This window comes from Chelonoidis abingdonii, chromosome 2 (genome assembly GCF_003597395.2).
Source record: "Chelonoidis abingdonii isolate Lonesome George chromosome 2, CheloAbing_2.0, whole genome shotgun sequence".
NCBI lineage: Eukaryota > Metazoa > Chordata > Testudines > Testudinidae > Chelonoidis > Chelonoidis abingdonii.
In genome coordinates, this window is record NC_133770.1 from 76,933,653 (window position 1) to 76,951,153 (window position 17,501).

Below are 17,501 nucleotides of genomic sequence, written 5' to 3' on the forward strand. Positions count from 1 at the left end.
AGCTGAGCGAGTCTTTGGAGGGGAGCCTCAGGCAGCGGCTGTAATGCGGGGAGGCTGCCTGGCAGATCCAGGCACTGCAAACAAAAGTTAAGGAAAACCACCAGTGCCTCGGAAGGGTCCCCTGAGCTCGGAGGGAAAGGTGCTGCAGAAGCAGCCCACAAAGTGTTGGGCTTTCTAAAGGGCACGTCCTTGCTAATTATCAAGGCAATTTAAAGCTAGCCAGAGAAGGACGTGTAGCAGCTCTGACCCTAGCAGAAAAATTGTAACTCCTTGACTTGCTTCTGTAACGGAAGGAAATGGGTCAAGCGGCAAAAGGGTTAAACAAAATATGATGCCTCTGTGCTTGTGCATTATTATGGAAGCAGATCTATAACACGTAAAACATGAGCTCCCTCATTCTGTCTGTTGTCTGGGCTGGGCTTGCTCCATTTTTAAGGGTATTGCGGGGGACGGAACGCAAATCTGCCTTTATTTACGCCGCTGTAGCAACAAAACAAACAAGGTTACCGCGTTGCAACAAAGCAACATTTGCCCAGCAAGTTCATTAAATCAGGAGCGAGGGTCGCTTGCCACATAACACACGTGTGCACCCTTAGGGGGCAGAAAAATCACAGCACAATCGAGTGACAAAAACAAAACCCCAGTTCAAGCGGAGTTTGGCATAATTCGTATTTGCTTCGCTTGAGGAATAAAAGAAATGGAGAAATTACGAGTGAAAGTAAAACCCTTTGATACACCTGCAGATTGGAAATAAGACCTTCTGATTCAATATTTAAAACTCGCTAACCTTGCATATTAACGTTGTTATAGCGCCTTTCTACGGCGTTTTAAAATCTCCATGTTTTCAGGGGAGTTTGGCGTGGAGCACGTATTATCTCATTTGCAAAGAAATATATAGTAAGAATCATATCCCTGCAATGTGCTGCTTCAAAGCTGAAAAGAAGGCATCCTGTTCACACGTGCGGTAGATTTATCTTCATCCTATTCCGATTGAGGCGGCGGAAAGCGTGTCAAGCAGTGGAAGGCTCCATTCAGCACAGGACAGTCGCTGACAAAGAATACTAGCGACAGAGCGTAAATTCAGCGCCCAAAAATAAATCATTTCGTTTTGTTGCCAAAAGTCATCCCGAGCTGTGCTCGCAGAACCTCGCGGGCTGCGAGCAGAAAAGGGAAGGACAAGCAATGAGCAGGAATCGGGTAAAACAAATTAAACAGAGCACGCCCCTCCTCGGCGTCTCTGGGCAGCATGGGACCGAGCCCACACCCTGCGGGCTGGTCGCCGCAGCTGGGATCTCTGCACTCATCCCCTCGGAGCGCTGGCTACCCAGCCGCCTGGGACGCTGTGATGTCTTTTAAAAGTGATGCCCCTACGGCTGACGGCAGCCAGCGACCCTCTCCTCCCCTGACAGGTGGCGGGAGAGGAGAGGGGGGTAGTTAAATATTGATGTGGCCCTACAGCAGCATTGGAAGGTGGTTTCAAAAGGCCACACAAACTGGTTACTCTCTCGCTCTCCGGGGGGAGCTTTTCTTTGACGAATGGCCGCGTTAAAGAGACAATCGCTCGCCGTCGCTTGAGTGGGAAAGGGAAATGTCCCAATAATTGGCAACAGACCGGATCCTCTCTTTTTTAACTTAGCAGCCTATAGGAAGCGAAAGGAAATGCCAGCAAACGAATTCAAACACTGAGGCACTAAAGTCTGTTTAACCCGAATTCCCATTCGATGATCTCACTACGGGCGCCCCTTTCATCAATTCTCTATTCATTGAAGAAGGGTTTTTAAGCCCTTCTCCGCAAAAGCGACTGAAACGTACTAGGGAGGGGCTGAAGGTGTATTAAAGCCCTGGCTTCCCAAACCCCAGAAAGACAGCGCGGAGAAAAAAAGAGCCCTTTGTAAATCAAACCTCGGATTGCGGATTCAGCATCGCTGGCTTTCTGGTTAGGACTAATTCGGCAGGGATCGCAGCAGTCCTATGCCACGGTCTCCCTGTGACGGTTTTGATAGTTACATGAAAGGAAAAATAATGGTTAGATTTTTTGAAATAGGGAACACGTGTTAAATAATCGGCAGTGAAGCTGTGGAGGTCTGCATATCTCTACCCATGCATTGTGTTTGTCTCTGTAAATCACATTACAAAGCAAACGCTGTGGTAAACTTTATCTACTGCTAATGTAAACAAATCAGCAGCATCTAGCCCCTTGATCTTTATTTAAATATAGACTTGTTTATCAGTGTCAGCCTATGAAGATTAATTAGATACATTTATTCACAATTTGGTGTCTGACACCCCATTTTAGGAATGCCTTATAATCACAAGGTGTTAATTGGGGCCAGCCAGGCACTTATGTTTCTATTAAACAGTGTGAGGACTTTTCACAAGTTCTTTTTTACTGTGCAGTACAAAAATATACAGATTTTAAACACACTGCAGTAGAATCGGATTCCTAAAGTCAGTTGCTTTGGCATTTTGCAACTGTGAGAAGGCAGATTAAGGAAGTGATTTCGTTAAAATTCCACTGCAGCGCCAGTCAATAGAGGTAGAAATCGGGGCACCGTTTTATGGTGTTTATAAGGCACCGAATAATTGAAAACAAAAAAATCAGCTCATCAGTCCCCCCACTCCGCACGAATCATTTCTTCCAGATCTGATACAGCGTCAAGAATCTCTAACCTCTCCCTTCGCCCCCAGGATCGGATCACTCTAGATTCATGCTGACTGAAGTTCAAACTCCCGTGAGACAGTTCGGGAGAACGATGGACTGAGAGAAAACTCAGCACCGCGACTGGGTTTGGCTTGGAACGATGAATTGTGACGCCTGGACTCACCCTGAAAACTCCCAAGTAACGAATCTCCCCTTCAATACTTTTTGATTCTATTTTCTAGCCTGAAAGAAACTCAGGCTCGAGGTTTGATGACAGCTATTGGCCCCGTTTCAGAAGCTTTACGAGAAGCGTTAAAGCTTTTACATGCTAACGTTTGCAAGGTCTATGTAAAAGGCTTGATGCAAATGATCCGTTGATTGCGTTAATTCAGGCAGGGAGGTTCTCATTTCTGAAGGTTTGTTTTATTTTGTTTGCACTGGGGCATTGCTAACAGTTTAATCTTATTACTAACTGCATTTCCTAAGGACAGGGATTGTCCCTTTTCAAAGTTTCTCTCATGCAAACTGTGCTGCCTTTGGAGTCTGGGCTAGATTGCCTTGTTGGGAGGGCTTCCCCCCACACGAATGATTGCAGGAGAGAGGATTTTCTACTATCATCATGGAAGGAGGCTCCTAGCTTTCCCTTCAAAGAAACAGTTGAAAAGTGGTGTCTAGGGTCGCTGGGAACTTGTCTGGTGCTCGATATCATACCACAAACTCCTGCCGCGCCCAGCTAGAGAATACCCCCCTGCAGCCACCACTTGGGCGTATAGGGCCGATCGGAGCAGGGGAACTCCTGCCTCATCTCTCACCCAACCTCGCTGCTAAAGCGCCTCTTCGTAGAGAAGCTCACAGGAGGTGATAAGTGAAATTCACAAGTCTCCCCGCAGTTGAGAGCTGGCCTGAGCTACTGGCTCGAGCTACTGGCTCTCCGCCCCCCGCTGTGGGTAGGGCATGACATTTGATCCGAAGAGAGGGCTTTCAAGGCAGCACGCACAGGGCTCGGGCTCGTGGGCCAGCCCCACCCCGCAGGGACCCCGGGCGGCTGACTGCGTGTAACTTTGCAAGGAGAACGTACAACCGCAAAGGGGGTGAGGGGGGAGGCGCTGCTCAACCCCGGCCTGCAGCTGAGCGAGGTGCTTTGCACCTCGCTCACGGAGACAGGGGGGATGGCTCTGGAGGGGCAGGGGGTACTTTTAGCCGCAGCAGCACAGACTCAGGGGGGAGGAGTAAATGTAGTAGGGCAATGCGCTGGGGAGGGGACATCCCCCCCCACTTCATTTCCAAGGAGACAGGGCCGGCTCCTAGCTGCAAAGGTGACAGCAGAATCCTTCCCCTCAAAATCACAGAAAGAGCTCTTTGCAGTTGGGTTTCACACGCTGCAACCTGGCCATGTAAGAAGATTTGAGCTGCCAGTCCACGTCTCAGCATTGTCAGTGAAACATTAAAATTCCCCTGCCTCCGGAGTGGGAGGGGGATCCGGCCTCTACAGAGTCAGCCCCTGCTCAGTTACAAGAACCACCCTCCCTCCCCCCCAAAAAGTCGACACATCTGCATTAAACGCAGGCTTTGCGGTATCCAGCCATTTGTTCACCTATTTCGACCTCTCCGACTGTCACTGTCTGGGTTTGGAAGTGACAGAATGTGTCTCCTCCAGGCTAGGCTCCCCCCAGTTCTTCAGCGCGCAGCCAACACGAAAATTACCCCCACCTAGGTATTAAGACCTTTAGTAAGACAATATGACTCACCCATACCCTTAGGAGACTGAAGTCCCCCAAAAAGCATCCCATGTGAAGGTCCGCCCTAGCTGCTAGGAGGGCCAACTAACCGTACCCTGCATTTTTCAAGGAGTCCTCCATCCACCATAACTTTGGAGAGGGGAGGAAAAAACTACAGACCCATTCTTGCCCCAGCACACATCACATTTATTAAAAATTACTACTATGTACATAGAAAAATCCAAGAAAAAAACGTTGAGAAGTTTGTGTGCCAGTGCTTTTAGGGTTTGCATTATTTTGAAACATCTGAAACTAGTTGCAAGTAGAGTGGATAAATTACATCACTTTCAAGTTAAGAGGGCAGCTGAAAAAAAATCATTTTACCTACAAGTCAATATAGATACCTTTTGATATACTTTCAGCAATGCATTTTTTAATGCTCCAATATGGTAAATTTGCTGGAATAATCAAAAATGCTTTTAGAACTCCCAAAGCACCAACTTCATATGATCCCAGACTTCTATATGTAGTCTATGTATACAATGTATTCCACAGTACTCTACAGTGTACCTAGACAAATACAGCTGTACACTTTGTCATTTTTTTTTGACCACCTCAGTAAAGTTCACTCTCATAACCCCCCCTCCAGAATTAAGTAATTTTATCCCACCCAAGATAAAGAAAGCCAGATTTGGTCATCAAACTTAGGGCCTGGGCAGCAGGGGTGTTCAAGTCAAAACTTTCCATTCAGAATTATTATTATTATTTTTTTTTAAATTATTCCTCCCTTCTTGTGTTATCTTCTGTCCAAGCAGCCCTAACTTAACTGAGTTAGATGCTTCTGATTGGGCAGCTGATAATGTTGATGAGGCCTACTCTATCTGAAGCACAGTGTAGCAGTTTCAGACACTTCTTTCTCAGAGACCTAGGCACAAAGAGAGTTTAGGCTACAAACCCATACCTCCCATTTGGTAGTGCATAGCACTTACCCTAGGCCACTGAGCCAGCCAAACTGTACACTTTAGTGTCTTCAATAAACAACCCAATTGTAAAAGCCAGGATCTTGCCAACAACCCCCTTACTGTTCCTTCTAAAAATTAAGATCAAATTATAATACAGTTCCTTCCCCAACCAGTTACCTCCAGCAGTCAAAAAAGCTTTGGCATCTTCTATATAGAATTGCACAAAACAATTCAAGGTGGAAGGCAAGAGCCTTTTTGGCAACTTTTATGCAGAAAAAGGAAAAAACCAAAGCCACTCTGAAAATTTAGCCAAATTGGGACAAAATAATGCTCTAAGTAGTAGTATAGAAAGCATAGTAGCCCATGCCTTTTGAAGTGTCTTTGCTATAGTCCTCAGCATTCATGTCTTCACATTTCATTGTTGGAGAATTTTCATTGCTGGAAGTACTAGGAGAGAGTCGTCTTCTCTTACAAGCACTAGTGTAGATGCCAGAATCATTTGAATCGAGAGATTTTATGGAAGGTGGGGTCTCTATCCAGGATGAGCTGATTTCTTCTTTCACCTTCTCCTTGGGAAGATGGTCTTCAGAGAAAGCCGGGGGACTTGTTCGGGAGGTCCAAGGTAACCCAGTTGCCATTTTTCTCTGATAACCTCTGCTTCCCCACCCTGCCATAGAAGGGAATGTTGGATCAGAATAATATCCCAAAGCATGGGATGTCTGCAACGGAAGGGATTTAATGCCATAGGGGAGCAAGGTGCTAGGAGAATATTCTGTTTCATAGGAGTTCATGTCCAGTTTGTTGGTACCAGGTTGCTGCACAGGAGTAACAAACCATCTCTGGGGAGGATTGGCCACCTCTTCATTTTGCTGAGGAGAGAGTAGGCCATTTGTCTGAGGTACAGTTCTCTCACCATTGTAAAATCTGGCTGGCGGCAAGTTGTTGACAAACTGTTCCTGGAAGAATGGTTGCACGCTGTACCGGGCTCCTGGGACAATCTGGTGGGATCTAGGAGAATCCGTGGGAGATGGAGTTAATCTGTCATTTTCTGAAGCTGTGTACATGCTACAATATAAAAGAGAAATGCTAAGTGTTGGTCTTTACAATTCCACGTATTATTAAGAACAGACAGGGACTGAACTATGTGCCAAGGATAAAAATCTGGGATTTAGGACACTTGATATCTGCAATCAAAAGTCCAGTTTCACCTTGGTCCTCAACTCAGAAGACACTTCCAAGCCTAAAATTCTACATACAGCTCCTTTTAATACAGCTTACACATATGATTTGTGAAAGCAGTTGTTTTCACAGCATAACTCTTAACATACCAAAAATGTGACCAGCACCTTTTCAAGAGGTATCTATAGATTTAAAAAAAAAAAAAAAAAAAAAGCAGCACACACAAAAAAATAAAAAACCCAACAACCTCCCCCACAATTCTAGACAAGAAGTAAACAATGAACCTCTCCCTTGTGCCAAGATAGGTGAAATGAGTACCACACACTACCCTGGATCTTTGGGTGAGACTTTAAAACTAAGAGGTCCTATCTACTCTGTAGGATTTTGTCAACTCCTTTAGACAAAAATTTATGGTCAGCAACCAGTAGACAGACAACTACATGGTGCATGCACAAAAGGCATTTAAAAAAAAAATCTAATTAAAGCTAGGAAAGAGAGTTGCCCCATCTATTGGGGTCGTGAACATAAGTTATCCCTGAAATAAAATAAAAATTAAAAAAAACGGTTCTAAGTTGTTTGTAGAAAGATATCTTAAAAAAAGCCAGCCAGAACTATGCCTCCCAAATGGAGGCAGATTGGACTGAGGTAGAAGTAAAATTATACTTACGAATCATAGTTGTCCCTGAAGCCCTTTGCAAAAGGATTATGGTCAATTTTAAGCTGAGTGATCTGGGGGGAAAGAAATGGAATTGAGTTACATTTCTAAATTGCATCAAGCACCTTCCACCATATATTTTTTTCCCAAGTTTAAACCCCCTCACTACTTACATCAGTGTTTTGATATGCAGTAACTGCTATGAACTGGTTTTCTGGGAAAATAAACGTCTGAGTCTTTGAAGAGTCATTCAGATCTTCAACCCCATCTTCAGTCACTTCCACAATATGAAGTCGAGGTTGGTACTTGTGTAGAGACTGAAGTACTATCATCTGGAAGAAACAATGCATGAAGTATAGTCTATGATATTGTTCAGATAAAAGGCACCTAAAACTAGTGGTAACATAAGGGAGAAAAATCAGATGTTCAGAAGCTGATCATTTAGCCTTCAGACTCTCACAAGGATAATAGCTTTAGGAGTACAGTGGCACAAAATTCACTGCTCTGAGAGAGCTACAGGAGTAGATATAGACCACATTTTGCACTGACTAAACAGAAGAAAGGGAAAGTTTTTCATCCCATATCTGTTAAGTGAACTTAAACAGATTAAATTGTTTCTACGATTTTCTGAGGCTAGGACAGATCTGCATGGTAAGCTCATGAAGCCCTGAAAACCCAATTAATCACTATCTGATGCTACTTTCTTGATTTAGAGGCACTACCATGCTATTTATCAGTTATTTACCTGAGTATTATTATTGTTAGCACCTTTGTTATTGGTCAGTTTCAGTTTTCCAAAAGAGATCTCCTGCCTCATCCAGTGAGCCCCAGTGTTTGGGGATTCAGGGTGAACATACACCTTGTTGCCTAGCAGAGAGAGAGAAGAAAGGCAAGTGTAAGGATTACAAGAACAGTCCTGCACACACAATTCAGGAAACAGATACTGGAGTGAGGGGATCATCTCTAGCACCAGCCATGGGACAAAATGAGGGGAGATAGATGCACTGTAAGCTAGTTCCTGGGTGCGGCTGGATTCCGGAAGGACAAGCTTACACCTTTGTGTATTAAATTTGTGAAATTTCATTTAGTGCTGGGCTCGACTTGGGGACAGCACATGGCCTGGCCTGCAGAGGAGCAGGGAGGCCATGGCAGCGCCATCTTCCAGCCCAAGGGTTTCTCGCACTGGTTAACACCCTCATCACCCTGGAAAGGGGGGTTGAGCATTTTGCGGTTTGTCCTGCAGATGTCCCATGGGAGGCACCTCCGGACCTGGCCATTGCTCACCGGTCCCAGTGAAGAGCTGGTTTAGGAAGGGGAAGGGCCGGGGCAGATCGGCGGCCAGTTTCCCAGAGCCTGGCTGCAGGGGCCTGGCCGCAAGGTACCTTGCATGTTGTTGTCCGCTTTTCCGCACGTCACCCACTTGCCCCCCTGGAAGCGCCAGTGGTTGGGATCGGCCAGCACCACCTCCACGAACACGTTGTAATGGGCCGTGGGGTTGAGGCCAGTGATGTTGAAGCTCAGGAAGGGAAACATCCGCCTAGGAGGGGAAAACGCAGAGACCGAGCAAGTTAGCAGCGCGCCCGGGGACGCCAAGGAAGGGATCCGAGCACCAGCTCAGGGGCCGGCTTCGGCTCCGGCTCCGCTGGAGCGCCGGGCACGGTGCGCCGGCCTTGGCTCGGGGTCGGGCTGCGAGTCACCAGGAAGAGGGGCAGTGCAGGGAGCGTGGAGCCCAAGCGGGGGGAAACTGAGGCAGGGACTGGATTTTCCCAGCCGGCCCTGATCGCATCCTGCATGTGGAGCGTCACAGCCAGGGGTCTCGCAGCGGCTCTTGGGGCCCAAATCGGCTTCGGGGGAAGCAGCCTGGCCGTTTCCACTTGGGATTCGTTATCAGGGCCGCTACATTTCAACCCCCACCCCCAGGCGCTGCCCGCTCCCCTTGCTCCCTTCCCCCCAGTCTCCAACCCAAATCAGGCGACCTAATCACAAGACCCAGCACAAAGAAAACCTCCGCAAGAGCCACATTTCTGGCTCCTTCCCACCAGGAGGGAACCATCCACCTCCCGTTCATCGCCCCTCGGACGGAGAGTTTGCCCGCTGAGAGATTGTCCTAACGCCCCCCCTCCACCGCCACTGAATCGCTCGCTCCCCTAAAACGCCAGGTCCGATTCGCTTCCCGGGGAGCCGCGAGTCCGCCCCCGCTAACCCTTCCCGAAGCCCCGCACGGGGCCGGGGACTGGCTCAGGGAGGGAACAGGAGGCCGGGCCTCGAGGGCTGCAGCTCAGAAAAGCAAACCGGCCCCGCACCAAACCTGCGGCGCTTCTTGGGCTCCGCTGCCCGAGACACTCAGGGTCGCTCAGCCTCGCCCGAGCCCGGGGTACCCCCGAAATAGCGCGAATCCGCCCTGTGGCCGGCCAGCCCGAGCCGGGGGAGGCACCGTTTAAACGGCGCTTCTCCGGCTCTCGTCGAGTTTCGCTGGCGGCAAAGGAACATTGGTTTGGTTGGATTTTTAACGTGGCACCAAATTAACCCCCCACCCCGCCAGGGCAGCGAAAGGCGGCTCCGGGCTCCAGCTCGCCCTGGAGAAACGGGATCTGTTAAGCTGGAGCGGGAAGCAGCAGAAGCCACCCGGGCGAACCCCCCGCAGACGCCGCTTTAGCGGGCGGCGATCCCGGAGCCCCCTTGAGCCCAGGGTTGGCACCTGGGGGGGGGTATAGCTGCCGCCTTCCGCCCCGTGGCGCTGGGGGCTTCCGCACCCCCTGCCCGCGCCCCTCCGTACCTGCCCTGCTTGGTGATGATCATCTCCGTCTGGTGCCGGTGGAACTTGAGCCAGAGCGGCCGGTTGCAGAGGAAGACCTGCGCCCGCAGCCCTGACCCCGAGCCGGGCACGGCTAAGGCTCCCAGCCCGCTGCAGGAGCCCGCCGCCGGGTAGGGGCTGTACAGGGGCCCCGCCGCCCCCTGGCCGTACTGGTAGCCGCCGCCACCGCCCCCGAACTGCGCGCGGCCGCCCGGGGAGCACACAGCGGCCGAGAAGCCCCCCGGGGCCAGCATGGAGCCGTAGGGGTAGCGCGCCCCGCCGGGCGCTTGGTAGACGGAGCCGTGCTGCGCCGCCGGGTAGGGGAAGAGCGAGCAGGGCGCGCCCAGCTCGGCGCCCTGCGGCCCGGGGGACTGCAGGTAGTAGCGCTCCGGGCTCAGGCTGTCCAGCGGGTAGCGGGCGGCGGCCGGGGGCAGCTCGGCCTCCCCGCAAGGGGCCGCTTTGCGTCCGTCCGGGGCGCCCTGCTTGGAGCCCGCGCCGGGGAAGGGCTCGCCGGCCTCCGCCTCGCTCAGCATGCCCGGCCCGGCGCCGCCGCACTTCTTCGGCCCCTTGTCCAAGTCCAGGCGCTGCGGGGAGCCCGAGCTGGGCTGGCCGCGCTGGCCGCCGCGGGCGCTGCTGCTCTCGGGCGGGTAGAAGGGGGGCCCAGCCAGGCTAGCGGCGCTGCCCAGGAGCTGCTCCCCTAACTGCATCCTCGCGGGCGCCAGCTGGGGGGGAGCCTGGGGCTGCGAGCGAGCGGGCGGGGAGCCGGGCTTCTCCCGGGGAGGCGAAGCGCCGAGCCGCACAGGCCCCCTGCTGGGAAGTTTCCCTGCAACTTTCCCACCTCCGCCTGCCCTCCCCGGGCTGCAGCCCCCGCTAACCCCCCCCACTCCTGCTTCCGTCTTCCCCACTGAAACCAGCCACCTCTGCTGCTGAATTAAACCGAGACTATTTATATAGGCACGCTGGGCTCCTCAGGCCGCCGGGGAGGGGCTTGGGGAGGTCTAGTTCGTGGCAGCCCCCTTCATCCCGGCTGGCCCATTGGCTGGTTTATGTGACACTAATTTAATTAGACAGCTACTAATTGGAACAAGTCACCTGTGACTCTATTCCCCCCCCTCTTTAACTGGCTCCTGATGGGAGATCAAAACCGCTTCGTGTCCTGCTTTGGTTAAGGGAGAAAGGAAGCAGGAACTTGAACTGGATTACTTGTTGGCTAGGGTGATCACCCCTCCGCCAGGCGTGAGCAAAATGCTGATTTCCTAATAAAGATGATGCAGGCCTCTTGGATAATAGCTGCTTGGGGATAAATAAAAGGACCCTGCACGTGGGAGACGTTAATGGGAAGAAAGCAACTTTCAGAGGTGAAAAGAGAAGAAGATCTGGACATTTCAGTGATGCAACCTGAAATCCAAGTAGTTATATAGCCCTAAAGATGCAGCCGGTTTTGCTCCCCAGTGCTTTCGTAGATGGTGTTTAACATTTAGCAAGCCCGACATCTGCGATCGCCAGTGCCAGCTAAGAAACGAGATCCACATTTCATTTAAATTTGATGGGCGAGATTAAAGGCTCTGAACAGCAGTCTCGCCCCTAAAACAATTCAGCCTGTTCTGCAGCAATGCCAGCTAGGGCAGAAACCCCTCTTTATGCGAAAGATCAGAGCATCATTTACAGCAGGATGACCCAGAGCTCTTTACACCTTATCAGGGGCTTCTCTTTCAAGCAACTGTAAAGGCTGTTTTGCTATTTCAATTCTACCCTTTCCCCAATAAATAAATAAAACTTATTTGCTTCCATAATCCGCTGCTGCAAAGCGGAATTATACTTATTTGTTTGATAGATTCCTTGTTTTATAAAATTCTCCACCTGGAATTGTCATGTCTCTCCATCACTGATACAGCGGGTGGTTTTGTTTTAACCCAGACAGCTGAAGAGCTCGAATAAGAAGAATTAGATTTATTTCTGATTTTTAAAAGTCAGAGCATGGACTGATGACTGCAATGGAGAGAGGTTGGTAGCCCCTTCGACCTCTTTTCGTGCAGATGCCTAGATCTGCCCTGAGTTCAACAGAATGAATATTCTTAACATCCAATTTTTAAAGCAGATTATAAAAAAATATTTCGTTGCTGAAAAAAAGCTAACGAAGCATATTTACTATGAATTAACAGTTACTAATACAGAATAATCCAAACTTCGGAATGCCTTGAGCAACTCCTTTCTGATTTGTTTAATATGTCTAACAGGTTGATAAGGTCACATTAAGCCAAGATAAGGCGCTCACAATTAACCAAACCCGCGCATCCCCGTGGAATAGTATACATGTTTCCAGCTTTACAAAACTTTGACAGTTACAGGAACTCCGATGCTATTTCGTGCAGGGCTTGTTTGTGAATACTAGTCAAACGTTTGGTTAAAGGATGGTAGGCAAAGAGACGAGCTGATCAGTTTAAAGGGCAGCTGATGTTCACTTAATCTATAACGATCAGAAGCGGAAGAAAGAAGCGAAACGCCCGCAAACGCTTAAGCACTAAATTTAAACTGCAGCGCAACAAAATGCATGGGGAGATGGTAAAGCGGCAGCTAGTCCTGCAGAACAGGTCGGATCACAGCCTGCAGTTATAACTGTTATCTTTCATCCCGATTCGTTCAGTCTCGCTCTTGGAAAGTTTTGCCTCGCTTTTTGGTGTGCAGACGAAAAAGACAAACCATTTGCAAAGGCAGCAGCCCGGGAATTCAGCGAAGACCTGCCTGCGCTGTGTTCCTGAGCGCTTTGATCGCGGCTATTTCTCTCGGCAAGGTGATGGTTTTATTCTGGGAGGGAGAAGAATGGAGCAGATACAAACCATTCAGCTGGGTCTTTACTAGTAATGGACTGCAAAGCGGTTTCCAGACCTGACATCATTTACTATTCAAAAGCAAAATGACCACCGCTCATGAAAGGGGGGTGTTAATGTTATCAAAATTCCTTCCGCATGTGGAACATGCAGTACACCGAACAGATTTTTGAAAAACATCTAGCTCTCAGTGGTTTTTATATAGCGCCTATAAGCCCTGCTACCGAAGCGCTGCACAGATATTTACATTTCATATTCTCTTAAACCTAGATGAACTGATTTTAGTTCTAAAAAGTATTTAAAATGCTAAATTAAAAGACTATAAAATTCCATAACAAGTACACATTGTCATCGAAATATTCGCAGAATGTGTCCTCCTTGACCTATCTACCAAGACCTTAGTTCTACAAACTCTGAAAACATCCCGTCTGGACAGGCTTAGCGCCTTGTACTGCTTTAGGAACTAGTTGCAGTTCCCACTGATTTCATTTGGAGCCTCCAATTAGTTTCAATAGGATCCTGAAAGGGCTTGTCTACACATGGAGTTGTTCCTGATTAATTGTATCTGATTAACTTTCAAAATGAGTTAAACTAAAAGCAAGAACAAGGCACTGTTATTCTAGAATATTGCGTGTCCACACCACACGTAGAGTTAATCAGGATCTGCTAATTAGGAACAACTCCAATTCCATATGCCCTTAGGGATTTTTCTGTAGAGAAGAGACAAACCCGTGAGAGAGAAAGCTTTGCAGTTTATTTTCAAATATATTTGTAATGTAGATTACACATGGATTCTGCTAATGATTTAAGATTATAATCAGATTCTTTACATTTTCAATATTCTTTTAAAATTTCGATCACCTTTAGAGAAACATATGCTGGCCTCGATCCAGACATGGAATTCCCACAGCAGTCCGAGAAGATTGTATAGACACCTAAGAACAGCATATGGCTTTTAGGGAAATAAGAAGCAGAAAGATAGAACTTGCTTAAACAGTATGGGCTAAATTCTGTGCTAACTCAGGCAAAATTTCCATTGCAATCGATGTGATTTGGGACAGAGTAAGAGCCGCAGGATTTGACTCTGTGTAAAGGATATACTAACATTTTATTTCCCTCTCCCCAAAACCACACTGATGAATTCTGGCCATATGATGGTTTGAGCACACACACATATTTTTACACTTGTTTATTCTTTGCACAAGAAATCAACAGGCAGTCCCTATGGTTGAAAAAATAATTTGCCCCACTCTAAATTAAGAGTCATCTATTCTGTAACTCTTTACTAACACAAACCAATTTGGATCTAAACTTTCTAATCTCAGCTAGATTGTAAAAAATCTATTTTACAGGGAAATCCAGTTACAAGACTAATTCTCAGATATAGTAAAAACAAATGTTCTTGAATGATGGATTTAGGACTGTAGCAGTTCAGTCCTAGCTACACTGCAGGATTCAGCCATGTTTTAGTCATGTATTGGATAACAGGTATGGGTTTGTAACTGGATCACTGAACTCTTCAGATGAGATTACAATAAGTGCGGACTTTCCAGAAAGAAAGAGTGTCAAATTAATACAACTACTAAATAATCCTCAAACCACAAAATAAATGTGGGGGAGGAGGAAATCTGAGGTTTCAGAGACTTTCATAGAATAATGAATTGTTCGATATAATTAAAATATCTGATTGTCACTGAATTAAAAGCGATATTTATTCAAGGAGACCCTGTTTATGTGGTTTTATTTACAGTAAGGTATCAATATATATTACACTTGTTGCCTTCTGAATAAGATTAAGTGTAATAATAACTGTTACTTCTTTCAAATGAGATCTGTATATCAAAATTGGAGCCCCAGTTCAGCAAAGCCCTTTAGCACATATTTGTCTCCTAAAGACAAGACTTTATGGTCCAGTAGGTCTTTTCCATATCTAGCTTCCAAGATTCTCTCTCATGCATGCCCCCAATGGATCCTAATAGTCTAAGAAAACTTTACTTTCATCCATACTAACAGAATGTTATCCAATGCCTTTCTATGTTGATCAGACACTTTGTTCATTTTCTGAAGACCTGCTGAAACATGTCAAGAGTTACAGGTCATCATGGCTTCTCTTGGACCCTAGATAAATATGAATAGCCAAATACACACAAATTATCTGTCTCTTTGACTAATGATCTTTGGTTTTATTTTTGTTAAAATGTATCTTGGGATCTCCCTTTTAGACTCCTGTTGCCTGGTTGGCATAAATTCCATCTCAAAGGCTGGGAGGCTTTTATATATGCTACAGATTTGAAATGAGAAGTTGTAGGTGCTCTATTCACCCAGTTTGTCCTTTTTACTACAAACAAATAAAAATAACCTGCTCAAACAAAGGAGGTAGGGATGCTCTTGTGGTTCATGCATGGGACTTCAGCTCAGGAGTTCTAGGTCCTATTGTTTTTCTATATTTAAACTTTGTGTGTGACATTTTCCAAGTGACTAAGCCCAAGATTTTGAAAAGTGGCTACTGATTTTGAATGTTTCTGTTTACATATGCCCACCTTGAGATAGCTTGCTCCTCATTTTCAAAATTAATGAGCATCTATAGCTTGTGCTGTGCTACAGTTAAGGAAGGTGTGGGCTCTCAACACCTCTGAAAATTAGGCCCAGCTGTTTCTGGTTGGGCACTGAAATTTAATGGCTATTTTTGAAAGTTGGCTGCATACCTCTCTATGCTTTCATTTTCTTGTCCGTCAAATGGGGTGATAATATTCACCTACTTCCTCTGTGCATTGATACAGCGCTTTGAGATCCCCAGAAAGAAGTACAAAATGGTGTTATATGGTAATCAAGACTGCCAATCTGTCAGATTAAACAATGACATATTCAATGGCATTTGAAAGGTACAGTTTTTATATGTAGCACTTTAAAATCTCAATTCCTATAGGGCTAAAAGGTGAAGCTGGACTTCATCAGAAATAGGGTATACTTATTTTTAAAGAGAAGCAAACAATACTCCTAAAAACTGAAGTATTTTGTCTTTAACATTCACTAGGTTATCATCAGATTTACCTTTTTATAATAATTACTGAAAGATAAAATTGGACCCAGAGCTATGGAAAATGTGAATGGGCTGAATAAGCCATTTAGTCCTTTAAATCAGAGGTTAGAACATGGACATTTTAAATGGCAGAAGCCAGGGCATAAACATTAAGCTAAACCATACACTAAAAAGAAAGACGCTTACCTGAAAATTCAGCAACAGATGGGAAAAATCAGCTGCCACCAGGAATAACTCTAATGAAAAGAACAAACAGGCAAAAATTAAGGAATCAAGAGCTGGAATCTATTGTAGAGTAGTGCTCAGTGTCCGAAAATAAAATAATCTTAACAACTTTAAAATAATTGCAACCATTCACTTTTCCTTCTCCCCCCACCTACAAGGTTCCAGGGAAAACAGCAACTAGAAACTATGGATTTCTTTGCTAATCAGAGTTTGATCACACATCCCACTCTGGGAAGTTCTGAGTGTACGCATGGAGAAGGACAAACCATGCTCGGCGTGAGTGGGAGTTAGCTAGAGAGAAAACTAGGTTCAGCTGAATCTATTGCATGATCAGCAATGGGTACTTCGGTGAACGTAGATAAAGCTGTAGTTTAGTTCCATCTGTACAGGCAAGGCCAAATTTCATTAGCACACCTTAGGCTATAAAAACAGACAAACATTCTACTGGTGGAAGATGTAAGTTGGATGCCATTATATTTTCAACAAGCATCTGGGGAGTTTCATAGAGGATTGGGACAGGGATAACAACAGAACTAAGTAGAATTAGCAGTTTAATAGCTCTCTTTTCTCCAAAAGGAATATTAGAAGTTGAAAGGAAGGGTGCAGAAAGACTAGAGCAAGAACTGAATAACCACAGAACAAACCTCAACCACAAATAGTATAACATCTTATTCTACTCCTATTGCGAGTTCCCAGAATAGTACTCCATCAAGTACTTGCTGTTTTCTGCCAATACCTGTAATTAACAGAGCCTAGACAATTTGGAGAACCTTTTTAAGGCAAACTTACCTACTACATAGATTTTTCAAAATTCTCAGTCTCACTATAAAAGGAAATAGTGGTCTATAAAATAATCACTGATAGCTAAAACAAATCCCTGTTGCGAATATCGTGCCATTAGAAGGATAAACTTTGAAGTACTTTGATTTCAAGAGAATTTTGACAAGCTCACTTGTGATTGGATTGCGATAACAGAAATAGCTCCGCTGTTCTTTCTATCATTGACTTTATTCCATCTGCTTACTGCAGTTGTCAGTTTAAATTCTGTAAATGTTTTGTTTTTTCCCTTAGCACTTTAAAAAGTAACCTTTCATCGTGATGGCTCTGATAAAACCCACGCTGAGCTTCTTGCATAACTGGAGTTCATGTCAGAGCTATCAAATATTTCCTGCTGACAACATGTTAGTAGAGAAATATTACATTTTTGATATTTTTGCTCCAGGTGGACTCAAGCTGAGGCTTACAGTGGGAAAACAATTAACTCTGTGGGTTGAAAAAATAATTAACAGTGAGATACAGTAATATCAGAAGCAGTAACTGTTCACCCAGTACCACTTATGACAACCATCAAACAAGAAGTTTTAGTGAGTACTCAGCTGTAAGTGGGGATCAATTCACTGACTTCAGTACCAGGCAAACTGGTTGAAACTATAGTAAAGAACAGAATTGTCAGGCACAC

General features: G+C 46.2%; 1 protein-coding gene across 2 annotated transcripts; it reads right to left on the reverse strand.

Moving 5' to 3' along the window:
- Positions 1 to 5,614: 5,614 nt before the first annotated feature.
- EOMES (eomesodermin) lies at positions 5,615 to 10,656 on the reverse strand. Of its 2 annotated transcripts, none has more exons than XM_032789401.2 (6): positions 9,932 to 10,656; positions 8,538 to 8,692; positions 7,901 to 8,022; positions 7,329 to 7,487; positions 7,168 to 7,229; positions 5,615 to 6,329 (listed from the first exon to the last, which is right to left on the reverse strand). In XM_032789401.2, exons 1-6 carry the CDS (start codon positions 10,654 to 10,656, stop codon positions 5,654 to 5,656), a joined length of 1,899 nt encoding a protein of 632 aa, XP_032645292.1. In that variant the 3' UTR covers positions 5,615 to 5,653. The 2 variants fall into 2 exon arrangements, with proteins under 2 accessions (XP_032645292.1, XP_032645283.1); XM_032789392.2 differs by having other exon boundaries at positions 5,615 to 6,386.
- Between the last annotated feature and the right edge of the window lie 6,845 nt (positions 10,657 to 17,501).